At 30.2% G+C, this 17,788-nt stretch overlaps 1 protein-coding gene across 2 annotated transcripts in view; it reads left to right on the forward strand.

Moving 5' to 3' along the window:
* Nucleotides 1–887: 887 nt before the first annotated feature.
* LOC106666491 (scavenger receptor class B member 1-like) overlaps nt 888–17,788 on the forward strand; it is a 54,672-nt gene continuing 37,771 nt past the window's right edge. Inside the window, exons 1-2 of one of the 2 annotated variants that reach the window (XM_014393728.2) lie at nt 888–1,052; nt 13,380–13,613. In XM_014393728.2, the coding sequence (XP_014249214.1) occupies nt 13,382–13,613 (232 nt within the window). In that variant the 5' untranslated portion in view covers nt 888–1,052; nt 13,380–13,381. Of the gene's footprint in view, nt 1,053–5,871; nt 6,061–13,379; nt 13,614–17,788 lie in introns of those variants that run through there. The other variant, XM_014393727.2, reaches the window with a different exon arrangement.

Raw genomic sequence — 17,788 nt, forward strand, 5'->3', positions numbered from 1 at the left:
AGATCGAAACGTTGGCACGATAAAGAAAATGTTTTTCTGAAACCTACTTTCACCAGACGATCTCCAAATAATCATCACCTTACGGTCACTAATCACCACACATTTATCCAAAAAATTACGCTAATTGTCGAATAATCTTTGAAAGAAATGAATGTAGGGTATGTTTTTCTCAAGAACAAACCGTTTATTGCTACATTAAAACATTAAAACAAATCATAGAAATGGAGGAAAAAAGTTAAAAATCACATACATTTTTAGTATTTCCTGGTTCCAAAACGTATTTTATCGCTTAATTACACATAACGGTTTTTATTAAACATCCTATCACTTTGTGTCTGCTCTAAAGCAACAAAATAAAACGGGGTTTATTTTGTTATATAAAAGCATTAATTTTTATTTTGAAAAACTGCAGCCGAGTTTTAATAGGAGTGGGTCAAGTTCATTGTTTCTGGAACGGGATTTTGATTTCTCAACACTCGTCTAAGAAACTGGCTCGACCTATCACAAGAAATATTTCTTCCCACATTCTCCTTCAGAATAAAACCATAAAAAACTACAAAAATTAAAACAAAATATTTTATATTAAAAAAAAATATTTTGTTTTATTTGAACAAAATAGATAATGGAGAATTTTTAGATAATTTTTTAAAGATATTTCTCGATAGGTCATGCAGGTTATATGCAAACAATCTTGAATACAAGCAGAATGTGTTTTTGATTTTGGGAAACAACGAGAAAGAAGATCGTCAAAAAGCTGACGCGAGTTAAAATGTTAAACGGGTTTTCGACTTGATGTCGGAGGAAATCCCCGGCGAAGAAAGAGACAAGGTCCTCCGTGTCTTAGAAAGCGGAGGGTGGTGGAAAGGTAAACCCGTGGTGGTGGTGTGGGGCCCTTTATGAGTGGGAGAAGCATAGCCTACAACACCCAACATCGCTGAATGAGTTAAACAGTCTGTGACCCTAATTGGAAACAGTACATCGAGAAGAGATTCGACATAGTACGAGCGCGAAAGGCAGACTAAAGAAATAAGAAGGGCGGGCCAATTGTAGCGGTAAGAAGTTTAAAGTTGGGGTTAAAAAGGGAAACCGGGTGTTTTGAAAAAAAAAAAAAAAATTGGATCATTAATTTGTTTTATTTTTAAATTTCTCGAATATTTTTGGTTTTTCCAAATTTCCACGATACGATTCCAACAATTAATTGTTTCAAAGATTCTGCAGCATATACAGCACAAGACGTGAAATTTTTTTGAAATATTGATAAGCAACCAAATTTCAACAATTCTAAATGAACATAAAAACTTAGAGCTTACTTGAGACCTGGCTTTAATAGGGTGAAAAATCCATTGAGTATTTTTGTTCAAATTGTGATCTTTTTAAAAATGAACAATTTGAATAAATCGTTATGACAATTTATATAAATTTTTTTATTTGTAGCATTTTAATAATAACTATTTGATCTCGAACAACTTAGCAAACAACAACAGCTGAAATGGCTAAATTAACTAAATAATGAACAAAAGAATAAAATTCTCCTCGAATAAAAAAAATAAATAAAACTTAAGTTTTCCATAATGTTATTTTGTAATATGTGCATTTCAATAATTTTTTTAAACAAATTTTGTCTTGAATAAATGTTTTTTGAATTTGAAAAAATGAACACAGCTTTGCGAAGTAATTTTTAACTAATTTTTTTAATCAATATATTCGTATTCAATTTCTATCAATTTCTTCGTAAATTTTAAATTTATGATTTGTATGCTTTAGAATAGAATATTATATAAACAAACTTATTTTATTTTTATCGATATTTTATTTTGGTCGAGTTTGGTAGAAATGGCACAACTTTAAACAGTTAATGTTAAGTAAATTTTGACCAATATTTTCATCCGGTAAAATGAAATTTTAATAACAAGAAGTTATGAGAAAAAAGTTGTTTGTGAACTTTGAATTTATGTTTTATATGCTATCTTGAAATGACTTATTATATAAAACTGGATTAATTCTGAATATGTGTTTTAATGTTGACTGAATTAAATAATAAAAGGAACAGCTTTTTACAAATAATATTAAGTAATTTTTTTATTATAGGCAAGAAATAATAAAAAAAATTGTCCTGAATTTTAAATTTTATCTTACAAAAGTACTGTATATAAATAACTAAAATTAAAAGATCAATAACAGGAATGATGAAGTCAATTCAAATAAGGGATAATAATACAATATTAATTCATTGTGAATTTTAACAATTTTTGCATCGTACACAGGAAATTTATTTTGAGATTAAATGCTATTATAATTTTTTTATCGATTTGGATATGGTTCTTGAAAAATTACAAAATTGTTAATGAAAATAAGTATAAAAATGAACACGAGGTGAATTTCCTAGGACTACAGCACACCATTTTAATGTTTACAATTCTACGTGTTAAACATAAAACATAAAGGATACTTCGTCTGTATTCAGATATTTCTTAAACATAATGATATACAAATTTCATTAGATATTAAAGAAAAGGCTATATTTTTCTCGTAAATATTCCTGAGCTTATTTGAATTTTAAATGCATTTTAGCTTTTCAAATTGTATTATTTTTTTTTCTTGAATATTGAAATTTGCAAAACCAGCTACAGATTTAACAGGAAAATCAACTAAATCCTTACCTATGTGAATTGTAAAATTATTGTAATGAATTGTAAGATTATATATATAATAAAATCAACGATAAAAATCAACAGGCGGCTAATTTCCTAAAATATCCTGAGGCACATATTTTAAAAGCATACAATTCTACGAGTTAAACATAAAACATAAATACTTCGTTTGCATTCAGATTATTCTACAAAAGTGAGGAATAATCCAAAATTTTATTAAATATTAAAAAATATTTGTATGTAATTTTCTCCTCAACATTGTTGAGCTTATTTGAATTTTCTATTTATTCTACAATTTTATCTTTACAAACCTTTTTATTTTTTTCAAGTTTTACATTTTGCCAAAATTAATCAAGTATTGATAATAAAAAAAAACTCAGTACATTTTAACAATTTTGTAGTAGTAAGTAGCCTATTTTATTTTAAATGCGGTTTTTACAGTCTTTTGCTTTGGATTTATTTCATAATGCAAAAAATTACAAAATCCTTAATAAAAAGAATGATGAAAACTAATACTAGGCGAATTTCTTTGAATTTCCCAACGCAGTTGTACAGTTGTAAAATTTTATATTTTAAACAATAATCATAAAACGTACTTCGTTTGTATTCAAGTTTTTCTATAAAAGGGAGGAATTATTTAAAATTTAGTATTTAAAACGATAGGATATTATAGTAAATACGTGTTTGTATTTTTACCGAATTTGATTTATAAAATAGTACAGCTGTATAAAGAAAATTTAAGTAAATACATACCGAAATATTCATATGACAAAATTAAAACTCAATTGCAAGAATGGCAAAATTAATCAAGTAATGGAAAAAGAACTAATGTTCTTCCTGAATTTTAACTTTATATTTTATATACTGTCTTCCAATATTGTACAGAAATGAACAGATTTTATTTTGCATATATACTTTATTTTGATTGAATTTTATAAAATAGTTTTTATATTAAACAAATATTAAATTTGATGACATTAATGTATAAGTGTGAACAATTCTTCGTGAATGTAATTTAAAAACAAAATTCACAATATCGCACTGGCACTCTCAACACGACACGCAGAATGGCACAATCACACAGAAGACAAACACTTTGAGCCCTGAAGATGATCTCAATAAAGATCGAAACGTTGGCACGATAAAGAAAATGTTTTTCTGAAACCTACATCACACCAGACCGCATCTCACGATTTCTGAATAAAATTCACAACTTAAACATTTTATTTTATTTTTGACTTACCGTTAACGCAAACATTTTTAAGAGAACAACAAGTTTTAAGAGAAAATATAAATTCACTGGTTATAAAGATTAAAAATCAATACCAATTTTAATGAATTTTCATTGAACAAGCTTACGATTCTATATCTTAACCTTTTATAATATAAAACATAATTCATTAGAATTAACATTTTTTTAAAAATTTTGTGGAATTACATATAAATTTCATTAAATATGTTAAACAAATGTTCATATTGTTCACCTAATTTTTTACTGTGCTTATTTAGATTTTAAATATGCTTGACATAATGTTTCACAATTGTAGAATTTCAAACGGTGTTATTTTTTCTTGAATATGTGCTTTTAGTTTTGCTGAATTTGGCAAAAAAAATTCAGATTCGACAGAATATTTCACCTTTTTGAAATTGCATTGCTTCACACAAAATATTACATGTAATACAGTATCTATAAATATAAAATATATTAACAGGAATAGTGAATATTATGTTAATAATAATTTGTAAAAATGCGAAAAGAAAAACTGAGTGTTACTTAAAATGAACATAAATAAATAAATAAATGCATATATATTTTTAGATAATTCCTCCCTTTTATAGAAAAACCTGACTACAAATACAATATATGACCAATAATAAAATGCTTTTTTTTAAAATATTTCACGTTGTAAAATCAAAAATCTAACGCATCGTATCTTGTCATAAATTATTAATTTTCTTTATAAAAAATTACCAATTTTATAAAGAAACTTCAATGACTGGCAATAAACATTAAAAATTAAATAAAACAATAACAAATTTTATGAATTTTCACTCAAAGAATTGTACGTTTCCTTGTTCAAAGTGAAGGATTTTTGCATTTCTTCCAATTTTCCCCAAATATTTCAGTGAATATTAAAAATAACTGTAACAACAATAATTTTCCAATATTTCCCCTTTAAAAATATGAATAGCATGAATATATTTTGGCCTGGTCAGACACGGTTTTTATTTATACTTTTCAAAACGAAATATTAACCTTTAGATATCACTTGCATTTGATTAAATCATAAAAGTAGTTATTGCTAAAATATATTTTTTATTTTGTTCAAAATAAACCCAACGATCATTCTATTTCAATAAATTAAAATTATATTACGCTCTGACATTTATTGTTAGTATATGAAACTAATTTTTTTAAAATTTTCTTTATTTCCAAAGAGCTGTTAAACAAAGTTAATTTTGGCAAAGGTGCGAACACAACCTTCTTTTTCTTTTGAAATTTTGTTTTATTGGAAAATAAAGTCATGCCATTCTTAAACCAAACCCCCCATTTAAATAGAAATATCGTTTGAAAGCTAATCTTTTAAATGCTTAATTTTAATTTATACAACAAAAGCCTTGAACAGCAAGGATCTTCAGGTAGTTAAGCAGTAGTAAAACTGCAGTGCTTAACAATGTCACGTGGGCACAGCCCAAAGTTTTGCTTCCTTAATACGTTGACGAGTTAAATTTACATAGTAAAAAAGACTTAAACTGAAAGAAAGAAGAATAAATGGCGTCAGTAATGCGAATTCAGAGGTATTAAAAAAAATTATAATGATAGTTTTCGTGTTTACACATAACAATGCCTGGTTACATTGCAATGATTTTTAATAGGAGAACTGATTGTTCCTTTGCTTTACTAACAATCAACTTAAAATTGCAGAATGCTAATTGAATAATTTTAAAAATTGATTGATATCAGTTTTTTTATAGTTTAATTTCTAGTGGAACGAGATTCGATAAAAATGCAAAGTCTATTTGTTTATTTTGTTATATATTTTCAAAACCAAACTGAAATGTAACAACTAAAAAACCTGTTTACAAAGATAGTTAAAAAGTATAATTACATAAATAACACAGGAGCGATAAGTCTCGATAAACTCTTTGATCTCACCACTTCTTTTTCACAAATCCCGTATCACGTTCACGGTCTAGGCAATAGCAATAAATATAACAGGGTCGAGTTATTTATCAGTCGCATACAGGAAGGGAACTTAAGAGAGCTAACTCCAGAAGGCCAGGATCGTCGGATCGTGTATTTTATTGATTTAAAAATATAAGAGATTTAGGGGTTTTCCGTTCGAAATTATGGAAATATCAAATTCGAATTATGTTTCTGCTTTGAAAGCGACAAGTCTAGATCAAGGTAAATGAACATTTCGCAATTTCACTTCAACCTTTTAACGCCAGATATCAAGTCCGATTTAAACTTCAAAAAAAACTCCCTGGCTAAATAAATATGAAATCAAAAGTTTTTTTTAATGACTATCATAGGTTCTTATAGACCAACATGTTTAGTTATTTGAACCATATTTCTATACATATTTCTTGGCAAATTTTTTTATCATGATGCAAAGTTAATACTTAGTTTATCTCCATATTAAAAGCTGTTTTTTCCTAAATAATTTTCCCCGTTTTATTATATTTTTACTGATTTTTACTTATTTTACCACCAAATGGCTACGGACAATTAAATCTTAATCAAAAATATAAAAATTTTTGACTACAGCATTTAGTGGATTTAAACTGAGATTTGGCGGATCCAGAAACAAAAATTCAAATTTCTTTGCCTTTCACACATCTTTCTCATTGACTCTCTCATATTTTTACCTTATTTGCTGTTTACGTTTTGTAACTCTGTTTTTCTTACCAATTAATCGAATTTATTGTGATTTCTACTTCCATAAAGCTTTTATTAGATCATTTATTAGAAAAAAATTAGAAATAATTGCCACGGTTAATGTTTAAATATGAACGTATTCAGAAATAGCGTTTAAGTCGGAAAAGACCAAGCGGGATTCGACGGACCCTGGGAAAAGTCAAGTCAGAACTGCAGGGAAATGTTTACATTAATTGTGTCTACACTGTTATTAATAAATTTTAAAAAATCATATTTTTATAAAGATTTTCCTCAAGTCGCACCTTTAGAGGTTGTCATTGAGCTAAAAAGCCCTCTTTCTAGAACTAAAATATTACTTAATTGGTAGGGGCGACGGTGGCCGCAACGGGTTAGGCGTTGACAAGGCGCTTATCACTGTAAGGTAAAGGTCCCGGGTTCGAATCCAGCGATCCTGCATTCGAATTCGACATATTTACAAATGGGCTTTTTTTCAAAACACACCGGCACCCCGAGGGTTTATATGACCTCTGCTGTTGCGAACCCTCGTAAAAAAACAAAAAACAAATAGTTAATTGGTATTTTTATTAAATCATTTATTGAAAAAAATAGGATCATATAACCCGATTAACGTGTAAATTTAAATATTGAACGTGTTCAAAAAGGGCCTTAAATTAATTGAATTTTCCAAAACGATTTTGTTATACAATAAATCGAACTAGGAACAATTATATATATATAAATATAAAAATGCCTTAACTTTGGAAAGATGAACGGAGGGTCGACGGACTCTGCGAGAATTTAAGCTAAGTCCGCCCTGAAAAACTTTGATTATTTTTGCCTGTTAAAACTAAAATGACAAATCAATCATATTTTATAAATGCTTAAGAATTTTTTTTATTTGCCGATTGTGTATTTGTTGTTTTTATTTTTTCTTATCAATTAATAAAATTAATTAGTAGGTATTTCTGTGCATTCCCAGAAACTTTTTATTACACAATTTATCATAGCAACAAATATCAAGATTAATTCTTTATTTTAATGAATTGTTCAAAATGAATTTAAAATGCGAGAAGTACAAGCGTAGCAATAGTTACTGCTCAGAAATCATTTAAATGAATTATTTGTGCCACTAAAACGTAGGGTATTTTACAAAACAAAATGTTATATGAAATCATTTCGATTGTGATAAAATAAAGTTTATTTCCATAAATTTTACTGTCTTGTATTAATTTTAGAACTTCTCAATGTAGCTTTATATTTATCAATAATGAATCGCGATATGGGCTGGTTGAAAAAAATAGTTATCAGCCAAGGTTTCGACCTATTTTAAGGTCATTATCAGGTTATTATCAGCAAAACAATATTAAAGATGTCTAGCAATTTGTAGACATCTTTAAAATTGCTTTCAGCTGTATGCTTCTTTTAAACTACCAACATAAATATGAGGACCAATAAAGAATCGGTATAAAAGAAATTATATTCTTGTTTACTGTTATAACTGGATAGAAATTTAATTTATGTATAAATTAACAACAAATTAAATATTTTACTTGATGTTTAGTTTTCATTATTTTTATTATTTTCTGTTCAATAGGGCATATAACTTAAAATCGCCAAAATAATTAGGGCAATTATTAATTATTTAGAAAACATTTATATACGGTAAATTATTTTATCTAGACGTTAAAAGTTAAAGACCTTCAATTGTACTTTTACTCAATGAATTATGTCCAGTGCAAAAAAGTGATCTTTTGAAAAAAATAGATATTACATCACTTTTCGTTAATTGCGGTTGTAAATTTGATTTTTCGATAGCTTCGCGGTTTTATAAAAGTTAATAACCAAAATGCGTTCCGACTTTTAAGATTTTAACTTCTATCGGCACCGGTCAGTAAAAGTGAAAGATAAATACAGCCGCAGGAAGGACGAATGGAAGAATCTGGCTATGACCTAAAGGCCACGCGATTCGCGAAGAATTCTGAAAGCGAAATGGAAAAAAAAACCCACCGAGCTTCGGCCAAAACATTTTACATTCTCCAACATATAAAAATGACGACTAAATAAATAAATTGGTAAGATATAAGAAAATTCGGTGGAAGAAAAATAGTTCAACAAAAACATGGATAAAAACATTTTAAAAAAATTGTCTCGTTATTTCAATAGTCAATTTGAATTTTCGTGATGCTCAAATTGAGAATTTTAACCACTCTGAATTTATTTTCTTTGAGCATTAAGCGTAAACAAACTAAAACAAAGATTTATAGTACATTAGCAGAATTAATTATCATTGGAATTACACAAAAAATTAATTAAATCATTAAAAAATAACTCACATAGAGTGTTAGAAATATTTTTAATATTTCTAATTTTATATTAAATTATTCAGCTTAAGATTTATATCAAATTATTAGTAAAGTATTCATAGTAAAGATTTATAGTACTCAGTGTTAAAAGATTCATTAACAGAATTAATTATCATTGTAATTACACAAAAGTTAATTAAATCATTAAAAAATAACTCAAATAGAGTGATAGAAATATTTTAAATTTCAATAATTTAAAATAAAAAAAAGGAAAATATATAGACCTGGATAAAATCTGTCTACCAGAGGTCGTCGCGATAGAAAATAAATAGAAGTATTGAAATTCAAGATAAGAAAAATAATGAAAATTAATATATTACCCTTAAAAATTAATTTCGAAAATCTGTTATAAGCATTATGAACCAAGTGAAAATTTCGAAGGGAAAAGTTAGTAAGAGAACATCCAAGTGGCTAAGAAGGGGAGGTAAAATAATTAAAATACGTTAATAAATAATAAAGAAATTGTGAGGAGGTTAATACAAATAAAAAAAAGAATAATAAGAATTTAAATATAAAAATTGAATTGCTCTAACAATTATTTGTACCCTCAATTGTAGCCGTGCCGAGCAAATAATTAATTAAAGAACATTTTGGCAAGTAAAAATAAAAGAGGAATTTAGCCCAAGATGACGAATAGGCTTGACGTTTAATTTTTAATTTTTTTTAAATTAACATTAATTAGTACACAGTTTGGTGGTAGTCAGGGCTAATGTCTGCCTAATCTTAACATCTTGATTATGGATACTTAATTGATTTTAGGTGTGATTCGGTCATAGGTGTCAGGTCATATATATANGATGTTTTTAAGTGAACCCGTACTTCTAAAAACTATTCTAAAACCTTCTTGTTTAAAAATTTTACTAACTTTTTCCGATAATTCGCCTATGTATGGCAAACAACGGAAACCTACTGATTCATTTGTGGGGGAACGTCGCGCTGTAGGTATCAGCGAGTTCACTTTGGCAATTCATGTCGAGAGACGTGGTTGTAGAAGTCCTTCAACCTGATGATGAGCTAAAATGCTCGAAATCCGGTCGTTGCAAAACAACTCACCGTGAGTAGGAACTATCTTTTTGAAAAGGATCTCTTGGATTTGTTTACAAACCCCAAGATTTTGGACCATTTTATCTCGGGGGGTGATTTGGTAATGTCCGCCCCTTTAAAGATTTCAAATCTGGACCTAGCATACTTATCACACTCTGCGAGGTAGTGCCTTACCGTTTCTTCTTTGTTTTGCAAAAACGGCAAAAGGGATCTGGTAGAATACCACATGCGTCATAGGTGTTTACAACAGTTTGACCCTTTTGATATTTGATTTACCAACCTTTGTTTCCTTTATCAAGGTGGCAGGTGTTTGGATGAACTCCTTTTCCGCTCTCCTGGTACTCCGACTAGTCGAAGAAAAGAGCACCTTTGTGGCCCTTATGCTTGTTAGCTGTCCATAAAGTACCAGACTAGTTCATAAATTGTTAATAAGTTGTTGTTAAGCACTATCCTGAACTCTTAATCCCGGGCTGGTTACTCCTTGTTCCTTTATTTATTAAAATATTGTATATACTGTCTTTATTATAAAATGTATTTAGAAGGATTAACCAGCAAAGAAGAGAACTTTAAGATAAATAAAAAAAAATTCCCTGCCTTCATTGGGCCTGATGTTTTACGGTAAGTCCGAAGGAAGCCGTTAAGTACCGACCCTAAGATCCCCTAAATTTTCAAAACATTTAAAGTAATGTTATGGGCGTGGTCCGCTGGTATTGGATCTCCCTTAGGTACGACGGGGAGGTGGATGGGAATTTTAACATAAAGGTGTTTAGATGAGTCGTTGTTCCTTTTTGTTTTCTTCCTTTTTTGGGTTTATAGAGATATATTTCTATATAAAATGTATCCTTAAAATCGACTTGCCTTTCGCACACGTCTCCTTCTTTTAAACCCAGAGAAAGTTAAATTAAAGTTGAAAAAATAAGGATAATTGATAGTTTACTACCCACTGAATCCCAGTGAAGAAAAATGTGGAAATGTGGTTGAAAATATTCAAAAAGGAAAAACTCAAAGAGCTCATGTCAGCTCCTGTCACAGTAAATAAAACCCCCAAAAAACACTCTTTTAAATTAATCCATTTATGTTTAGTGGTCTAATTGGTCATGTTATTATTTCAATTAATTATTCTTTTTATGTAAGGTCTTGGTCGAGATGAAAAAAGTTAACGTAACGAGCGGTATTCGAACCCACGACCTTCGGCTCAATCCCGCCCCTGCTCTAATCACTTGAGCCATCGTGACTTCTATCTTGAAGTACTGAGCCGAAGGTCGTGGGTTCGAATCCCGCTCGTGAGGCTAACTTTTTCATCAGCACCAAGACCTTACATAAAAGAATAATTAATTGAAACTCTTTTAAATGCGCACAAACTCCTACACCCACAATTTTGATAATAGTGAATTCCATTTACCCAACTTTGTATTATATTGTATTATAATCTGCCAGCATAATTAATTAGAAACAACATTACACAGTTATATATGCAAGTGTAATGAGTTTTCCTCTCTTATTGATTTCAAGTCATTACTTTTTAAAAAAATTCCGTGCACCCAACGAATTTCGTTTTTTCCAACGTTAGTTAAATATTAACGTAAATAAGAGTAGAAAAAATTAAAATTAATATAATTTCCGAAAATTCATGCTGTCTAAAGACCAAGGTGAAGAAATATTTTTTCAAGTCAATGACAATTTTAACGTGATAACAAAATTAACGAAAAATTGTCGAGAAAAATCATTGATTAATTTTTATCAGAAGGAATACTGTATAACTTCACTAGTTTCGTGGTCCGCTTGACCAATTAAAATCTTACAATTAATTAAGGTTTTCAGTTAAGATAAAAAAGTCAATGGCACGAGCGGGATTCGAACCCACGATCTTCGGCTTGATACGCCGCTGCTCTACCACTTGAGCTAAACGTGACCTCGACCACTCGGACACCAACCTCCCACCTCAACCAAAAAATTAAATTCAAAAGGTGCGGTTGAAATGGGACGTTAGTGTCCGAGTGGATCGAGGTCACGATAGCTCAAGTGGTAGAGCAGCGGCGTATCAAGCCGAAGATCGTGGTTCGAATCCCGCTCGTGCCATTTACTTTTTTATCTCAACTGAAAACCTTAATTAATTGTAAGATACTGTATAACATTTACCCTTTAGTCATTTTTAATTGTCGAAAGAAAAAAGCTCACTTTCTTCGTCAAGCGTTCGAGCAAGCCCTTCATCTGTATTTTGAAATATCTTCAATTCACATGGTTAGCAAATATAAACGTCTACTTCCAAAATTATGGTTTTGAGCATAATGAATTTATGAGTTTAGTAATGTGGATCATATTTACCACCCGTAATTGTAGAACAATTATCATAGGCTGATACCAATCACATCAATGATCATTTTTACTTAATAATGTTCGTAGGAGAGTCTACAAATGATAGCTGGCTGAAATTGTTTGAGTATGCAGGAAACAGAAAATGTTTGTTTATTTGTTAACTGTCAAGTTTTTTACCCATTTTACGGCCATAATAACGGAAAAACTATCTTAAAGAGCTACAAATTGACATAATTACGTTTTTAATAGAGAGTTTCAAATTGATTTGAAGACAGACTCGGCCCCCACAATGCCAAGGACTGTAACACCACTGATAGCTGTGCAATTTACTGTCCTTGTTGGGCCTGAGTCTGCCTTCGAAGAAATTTGAAACTGTATTAAAAACTTAATTATGTACATTTGTAGACATCTTTAAGATTGCTTTGCCCTGATGATGTCCTTAAAATAGGTGGAAAGCTTGGCAGATAACAATTGAATTTGCTTTTTCATCCGGATCAAACCGAGATCCAATTATTAGAGAAATTGAGACGGTGTTTGTAACAGAGTTTGTAACAATTCTGGTCCGCCTATTCTCGTTGCGCCTTTCAAACATGCTCGCTTTTTCAGCATTTTGCAATCTAATGAGTACAGCCCACGTATAAAATAGAAGGCGTATAATAAAAATCAAAAGGTTTCATAAAAACAAATTAAAATATATAAAAAACGCAAAAAATTAAACAAACTCCTTATTTTTTAATTAGGTCGTTAACGATCATTTTGTTCTGTCTAACCTCGCTGGGTTGCCCTATAAGACGCGTTTCGGCATTTCACAATCTTAACCGTGTCTGTGGAGATTAATTAAACAAAGCATAATCAACCATGTTCCTAGCGTTGCACATACACATATACATGTATGTATTTTTAGAAATTAAATTGATAATTTTTGTTGTATAAAGTGCTATGACGTAGGGGGGAGGAGGTTGGGCCAATATGCTCTAAAAGCACGAAATAGATAAATTTTTCATGAAACACAGACATTTTTTCACCAACCATCTAAAAATAAAATTAAAAACCATGGAACATACTCATATAACAATATATTTATATAAAATACGTCTTATTTATGTTTGAATACTTTAATAGCGATGCTGACAGAGACAAGCCGGAAGCTGAGCCAAGCTGGCTGCGAAAAGGTGCTGATGGTCCTGGGAAGGGATAAATACGATCCTGAAACTGAGTGCAAAGGTTGTTTGAATTTCAACGGGATTTTCTCGCCCAGCCCCAAAATTGCTGTCTGGAGCACGATCGACGAAGCTGCGAAACAGAAGAAGAAAAAAAAGGCGGCAGCGCCGACCAAAAAATCCATAAGCCAATCAGGTAAAATCAAGCTTTCATTATAAGAAAAATCTCTTATTTTAAAATCTTACAATACTTTAGCAAAAAATAAATTATTATCACAATTGAAAAATTAAACCGTATTGATTAACAATATATATTGACAATTTTTTTTCAAACTTTATTAAGAGTTGTTCAACTACAAAATTCTCATTAAATTCGCCTGGTGGGAAGGCACACTTATTTCTGTTCATGAACCTTGAATTAGAAACCTCATTTTGCTCCCGTTAACTTTCTTTTTCTTTTTTTTTTAATTTTATCTTTAGACCGCTTGTTTTCATTGCATTTATTTTTCTGTTATTTCGCTTATTTTGGATGGTTTTATTTAGACGGTGAGAACAAAACCAGAGTTAAATAAGAGTAGGCACTTTCAAAGGGATTTTATATTCGTTCAATAAATAGCAGAAAGCACAATGACTCTTTATAAACACGAACTCTGTATACACACACACATTTATATATATATNCCTCCATTGAGCTTTACTTCATATTAAAAAATAATATGGATGGTAATTTCTCCTCACTGCATAACCTACTAATATTGTCATCATTGAAAATATGCTGTAGGTGTTTTCCTAGATATTGGTGACCAGGTAATCACTACCCTTTATAGTGTGGCGGATGCCGAAATGGCAAAGAAAAAAAAAAAAATCACTACCCTTTGTTTTACCCTCTCTAGCTGTAGCAACGTGTTTGCCAGTATTGGTGAGGGTTATTTAGTCTAAGTTTTTTTTTATTTTTTATTTTTTTTTTTATTGGCCTTATGATCTTGCATATTAGCCATAGTACGAATTCTTGTGTGTTCAAATTGGGGGTTATCGGGAAAAAAGGGCCAGAGGCGACGGTGGGAATCGAACCCACGACCGCGGCGTGAGAGTCTCTCATGCTAACCACTCGGCTACCGCGGTTATAAAAATGAAAAATAGATTGTTCTTAAAAAGAGATTTATAGGATTTAGAGAGGAATTTTTGGAAGAAAATAAATTACAAACATTAACTATCATTTTTTTGTCTTACAGTTACTACATAATCAGGTTGTTGAAGAAATAATTATAATTATTAATTTTGAACTCGGTTCGTTTCTTTCATTTGAAAACAACCAACCATGGTCTATGGTTAGGCACCTTGTGAATTATTAAACGCTGAAATAAAAACAATACCGTGTTTTGAAAATACGAAAATACCAGAGGCCCCACACCCAATGCAGTTATAATTATTCCGTTCAAGAAGTCGACCTTTGTGAGATAAAATGTTGTTGAAAAACATTTCATTCCTTTACTTTTTTTTCTGATCGATTCAACCCTGAAGAATTACAAAAAAACTTACTTGCAAGCCAGGAAGCTAAAATTTATTTTTAAACCAGCCAGGCCGTTATAACTACACTATTTAGAGACCATAGACAACGGGTTTTAAGCTTTTATCCAGCTCGTGGGTAGTAAATTATAAAATTCCTCGGGCGGAATTTTTCGAATTATTTTAACACGAATAAAATGCAAACATTCATTGTTGTGAACAATGAATGTTGTGAGTGACATTGTCAATTAGTTTTAGGTAGTTTAGAAATAATTATATATAATTCCAAGTTCAACAGTAACGTACTCCATGCAATGGATGTTTTATACAATTTATTTCCGTTTTCTCTTGATGGATGATACGAAACTTCATAGAATTGCTTGGTGTCAGTGATAATATGTTATTCATATAGTAATTCTTGATTGAAAAATAGACAATATATAATCTTAAATAACGTTATTATAGCCCTAATTCATGTAAAACGACGCAAACTAGTATATTTCTTATATACCTCTACTTCCTATATTTCTATAAATGTAGATTTTGCGGCCTTTTCCTGTAAAGATTTATTATCTAGGGATGTAAAGCACTTTCTTATTTTTGATTTATATGCTTGACTCAGTTTTTCTATGCTGAATTTATAAATGATGTCAGCCTTATACCCCCTATAAAGAATGGGATAATCTCGCATATAATTTTTTCTCTTCCTTACCTCCGTCCTTAGGGTTGACGTTTTAACATTAAAACAAGACCCTGATAAGACATACATGAAAAACGAGCGATGACCGGGTTACGTGGAAATATCCGAAGGTGAGCTGGTTACACTGCTTACACGCACCGACTTCCGAGTAATTTCGGACGATGCTTCCTGTTTTTATAATCAGAGGAGATAAAAAGCCTTCGCATCATTGAAAACATTTTTCTAAGAAAAGACATTGTTCCAGGTTTTTAGAATTTATTACATCCCGGACTTGAATCCCAAGTTATATAGGATGTTATTTTGTTATCGGCCAACTTTGATACACTCTAGATTTGAGGATTTATTGGGTATGAGATCCTTGAATTAATACAATGTTAATGATACATATGCCAAGTTTTCGACTCTATTTTTGGCATATCTCAGGGCAATGTACGTAGTTATCAATAAAAATAACAATGTAAGAAACATTGACAGTCAAAGATTTATATTTTTTTATAGCACTTCTCTACACCTTTTAGACGTGACATTTAAACATTGAGTAGACAGGTGTTTAAAAGAAATAAATCTTTGACTGTCAATGTTTTATACATTGTTATTTTTAGCCGAAAGCTTGGCACATGTATAATACAGTGTATTAATTCAATGACCAAATACCCAATAAATTATCAAATCCAAGTTATATAGGACCTTTTATCTCAACTAAAAACCTTCATTAATTGAAAGATATTAATTGGTCAAGCGGACCACGAAAACTAGTGAATTTAATAAGTTAAAATGAAGTATACTTCACTCAACTAAAAACCTTAATAAATTGTAATAGTTAGATTGTTTATGTCTATGATTTTTCTTATTACATTTATGAGTTCTTTGAGTCTGCGTACTATGATTATGCCTAAAAACTGATTGATATCAATTTAATAGTGATAATTAGTGGTTAAGAATTTATCCATTTGTTTATATATATAATTTTATCAAAAATTTTAGCCAAAATCGAAATAATACGAAACTTCGCCAGCTGGGTATTTTTTTGGAGAGAGAGAGAGAGAGAGAGAGAGAGAGAGAGAGAGAGAGAGAGAGAGANAAAAAAAAAAAGAGAGAGAGAGAGAGAGAGAAAGACAAGAAAGAATAATATATTTACTTTTATTGTATAATTATAAAGAAATATATCCTTATATTGATCAAAAATGTTTTATATTTTGTGAAATATGGACTGGTTTTTTGGTTGTTTTTCTTATCATATTTATGATTTTTCGAGGGGTGGCAACCTTTTTTTGGCCTTTTTTAAATGGGAAACCTTTTGTTTAAATATATTTCTACTCGATAGGGATTTTGCTTTTGATAGGGATTTTGACAATGTTGAGCAATAAACGTTCATCACCAGATTGAAAGGTAAATTCCTAACGTCTCCAGTCAATTCAATCGAGCATTCTCCCTCAAATTATAAATGTTCTCTTTTTATGTTTCAAATTACTCTATTCATAACGACCTACACGTCCTCTTTGTACACGAACTCATCAAAAATTAGTACGACAGTTATCGCTTCTAACCCTACCAAAAAATCCTTCTAGACGATTGAGTCTACAAGTTTAAAATGACCAATTTTGACAAGTTCAAACATATATGGACATATGTACTTAACACAATATTTGTAGTTTTAAATATCAAATAAATGTAATAAAAAAATAATGATTAACTTGTATATCATATATTATTTAGATACGTGTTTAAAATGGGAGGTAAATCAAAATGTATTGAATTATTTATGCATTTATCTCCATGTTTAATTTTACATTTTGTATTTCAAATTAATCAATCTCGTTTCCTGCCTCTGTTGAAACAGTGTAAAACTGTTGTGTTTAAATTGAAATTGAAATTGCGTTTTTTTCGTGTAGATGGTCCTTAACGGATCCTTAATTCATAAAATTTATTCATTTTAGGCTAGTGTTCTTTAACTCTTGTTTTAATTTGAGCTATATATTTTATATCGCTAAAATTCGAGGGGAGTTGTTGTTCCTGAATTTCGGGCCTTGGGTTGGGGGTACTCCTGCCACTTCAGTGTGCTCTCTATGCAACTCAGGTGATCGTGAGGATGCATTTCATTTTCTCGCTAGATGCTCGGTCCTGAACGAATTAAGGTATCTGTATACGTTATTATAGCCCTAATT

This window comes from Cimex lectularius, unplaced genomic scaffold (assembly GCF_000648675.2).
Source record: "Cimex lectularius strain Harlan isolate CLEC.00 unplaced genomic scaffold, Clec_2.1 scaffold289, whole genome shotgun sequence".
Classification (NCBI taxonomy): domain Eukaryota; kingdom Metazoa; phylum Arthropoda; class Insecta; order Hemiptera; family Cimicidae; genus Cimex; species Cimex lectularius.